The sequence below is a fragment of the Crocodylus porosus genome, unplaced genomic scaffold (assembly GCF_001723895.1).
Source record: "Crocodylus porosus isolate Cpor-Errol unplaced genomic scaffold, CroPor_comp1, whole genome shotgun sequence".
Classification (NCBI taxonomy): domain Eukaryota; kingdom Metazoa; phylum Chordata; order Crocodylia; family Crocodylidae; genus Crocodylus; species Crocodylus porosus.
In genome coordinates, this window is record NW_017728923.1 from 8,355,939 (window position 1) to 8,358,515 (window position 2,577).

General features: G+C 59.6%; 1 protein-coding gene across 2 annotated transcripts in view; it reads left to right on the forward strand.

The window, feature by feature from the left end:
- Positions 1-425: 425 nt before the first annotated feature.
- NPRL3 (NPR3 like, GATOR1 complex subunit) overlaps positions 426-2,577 on the forward strand; it is a 64,141-nt gene continuing 61,989 nt past the window's right edge. For both annotated transcript variants that reach the window (XM_019540065.1, XM_019540066.1), the window contains exon 1: positions 426-600. In XM_019540065.1, coding sequence (XP_019395610.1) covers positions 444-600 — 157 coding nt within the window. In that variant the 5' untranslated portion in view covers positions 426-443. The remainder of the gene's footprint in view (positions 601-2,577) is intronic.

The window sequence follows — 2,577 nt, forward strand, 5'->3', positions numbered from 1 at the left end:
CAAGGGGCACCTTGAGGTGAAAAGGGTGGAGAACCACTGTATTAGGTGCTGGCACGAGGTGGCTCTTACAGGTTAGGTGCACGAGTGACAACAGCAAGTCCCCGAGGCAGCTCAGCGTCCCAGCCATGGGCCCTGCGCTGCCCCAGGAGCAGCCAGGTCACACACAGGTGTGTGCACACGGGGGAGAGTGCGGAAAAAGCCAGCGCCGCTGAGCCAGGACACTGGAAACACACGGGGTCCCGGAGGCGCGGCCCCGTATGACCACAGGAACCTTCTCTTCACGGCTGAAGTGGCCGGGCGGACAACAGCACGCGCACAGTATCCACCGCCCTGCCCTCAGAAGCCGCTGGGCCGCACACTGAAGACTGGCGCATGCGCAGGGGCGGAAGGAGAGCATGCGCTTTCCTGCCAGGTCGCTCTAGGCCGCTCGGCGCGGCGTCTTTATGGTTCGCGCTCGCAGCGCGGGGAGGGGGCGCAGCATGATGGGCGAGAGCACGAGCCCGATCAGCGTTATCCTGGTCAGCTCGGGCAGCCGCGGCAACAAGCTGCTCTTCCGCTTCCCCTTCCAGCGGGGCCCGGACCACCCGGCCTCCCGGGCCGGTAAGTGGCGGCGGAGGGACGCGCAGACGAGCCGGCCGGGCCGGGCTGAGAATGGTGGCGGCGGCGGCGGCCTCCCAGTGGGACATGTTGTGTCGGGCCAGCCCGCGCTGCCCTCCCGCGGCGCCCTGAGCCGCCTGCTTGCTGGGGTGGAGCGGGCGGGGCCTGAGGCTCCATCAGGGCTGTGAGCCCAGTGCTGGGACCTGCCCGCTCTGCTCCTGCATCCTGTGGGGCCTGATGAGCTCGACACGCCCGATCTGGCGCTTGGTAGCCAGCCTGCTGCACGCACACACATGCCGCAAACAGCCCAGTGGCAATGGGGCACTCCCCCAGCAGAGCACCAGATCAAGCGGAAGAGGCGTTGGCTGATGTGATTCCAGAGCTATTGGCTATCATCTTTGAAAACTCCTAGCGATCTGGAGGGTTCCCAGACAGTTGGAAAAGAGGAAATATAGTGCCCATATTTAAGAAGGGGAAAAAGAAGGATCCAGGGAGCTACAGACCAGGCAGCCTCACCTCAGTCCCTGGAAAAATCATGGATCAGGCCTTCAAGGAATCCATTTCTAAGAATTTGGAGGAGAAGAATGTGAATAGCAGGGATCCTGGTTTTCTCTGATTTAAAAATCAAAAATTCTCTGATTAAAAACTCAAAACTCATTATTAAAATTAAAGACCCCCCACAGCTCCCCCTCCCCCAGCAGTGCTGGCTCCCCCCACAGCCACCAGTGCTACTTGCTTGTACAACCATGCCTACATGTAGGCAGCCGGCACACATGAGCCCCCCCATCTGTGAGCATGACTCTGAAGACAAGCAGCAAGTGATGTGAGGTGATGGCAGCCCCCACCCTGCCCCTGCTGGGTGCGAACCCCCCCACCCTGCCCCTGAAGCCGCCACCACCACCACCATCCTGCACTGCCACTGCCACTTGTTTAAGGATCTGTGCCCACAGAAGGTGGGGGCTTGTACGCAGTGGCTGCTACCACACTGCCACTGTCACCCTCGCTGCTGTTGCTGCCACAGAGCCATGCCTGTGGACCTGTGTCTGCAGAGCTGTGTGGCCATCTGTGGGGTGGCAGCGGTGGTGCAGGGGCGGCTGCTGCATGTGAGCCAGCCTCTTCCCCCCAGCTGGCCAGTATGTATGCAGCCTGCAGAGGGCCACCCTTGCCCTCACTCCCTGGTCCTACTCCTGGGAGTGGGCTGAGGCGGGGGGGCAGGAGGTGCTGCAGTGTGCTGGGGCTGGTGGTGCCTGGCTCACCCCCTGCTCTGTTCACCCCCCAGCCACCTTTTCCCCCACAGCCCTGCCCCACAGCCCCAAGCCCCACTTACATCCAGGGGCGAAGGGTGAACCTGAGCCTGAGCCTGAACTCAGCCTTGGCTGACTCAGAAACTCAGGCCCCACCCTCCCCCTCTTCCTTCCCCTCTGGACAGGGCTGGTGGTTTCCCACTCTTTCTGCAATCAGTTCTTGCAGGCTGGAACTCTGCCAGTCTGCAGAGCTCTTTGCAAAAGTGGAGAATCTGTGTATTTTTCTGTTAAAAGGGGAAATCGATCGTTTTCTCCGTTTTTCCATGGGAAATGGAAAACCCGGATTCCTGACCAGTCAGCATGGATTCACCAAGGGCAAGTCATGCCTGACCAGCCTGATTGCCTTCTTTGATGAGATGACTGGCTCTGTGTATGTGGGGAGATCAGTGGATGTTGTGTACCTTGATTTTGGCAAGACTTTTGATACGGTCTCCCGCAACATTCTTGCAGGCAAGCTAAGGAAGTACGGGCTGGATGAATGGAATGAAGGTAGATAGAAAACTAGCTGGAGCACGGAGGCTAAGACAGTAGGCAAGCTGTTCGAGAAAATTATGCTGGCACACATCCAGGAGGGGCCAGCAGGAGACTGCATGCTTAGGGGCAACCAACATGGGTTCATCAGTGGAAGGTCCTGTCAGACCAACCTGGTGGCCTTTTACAGTCAGATCACCAGATC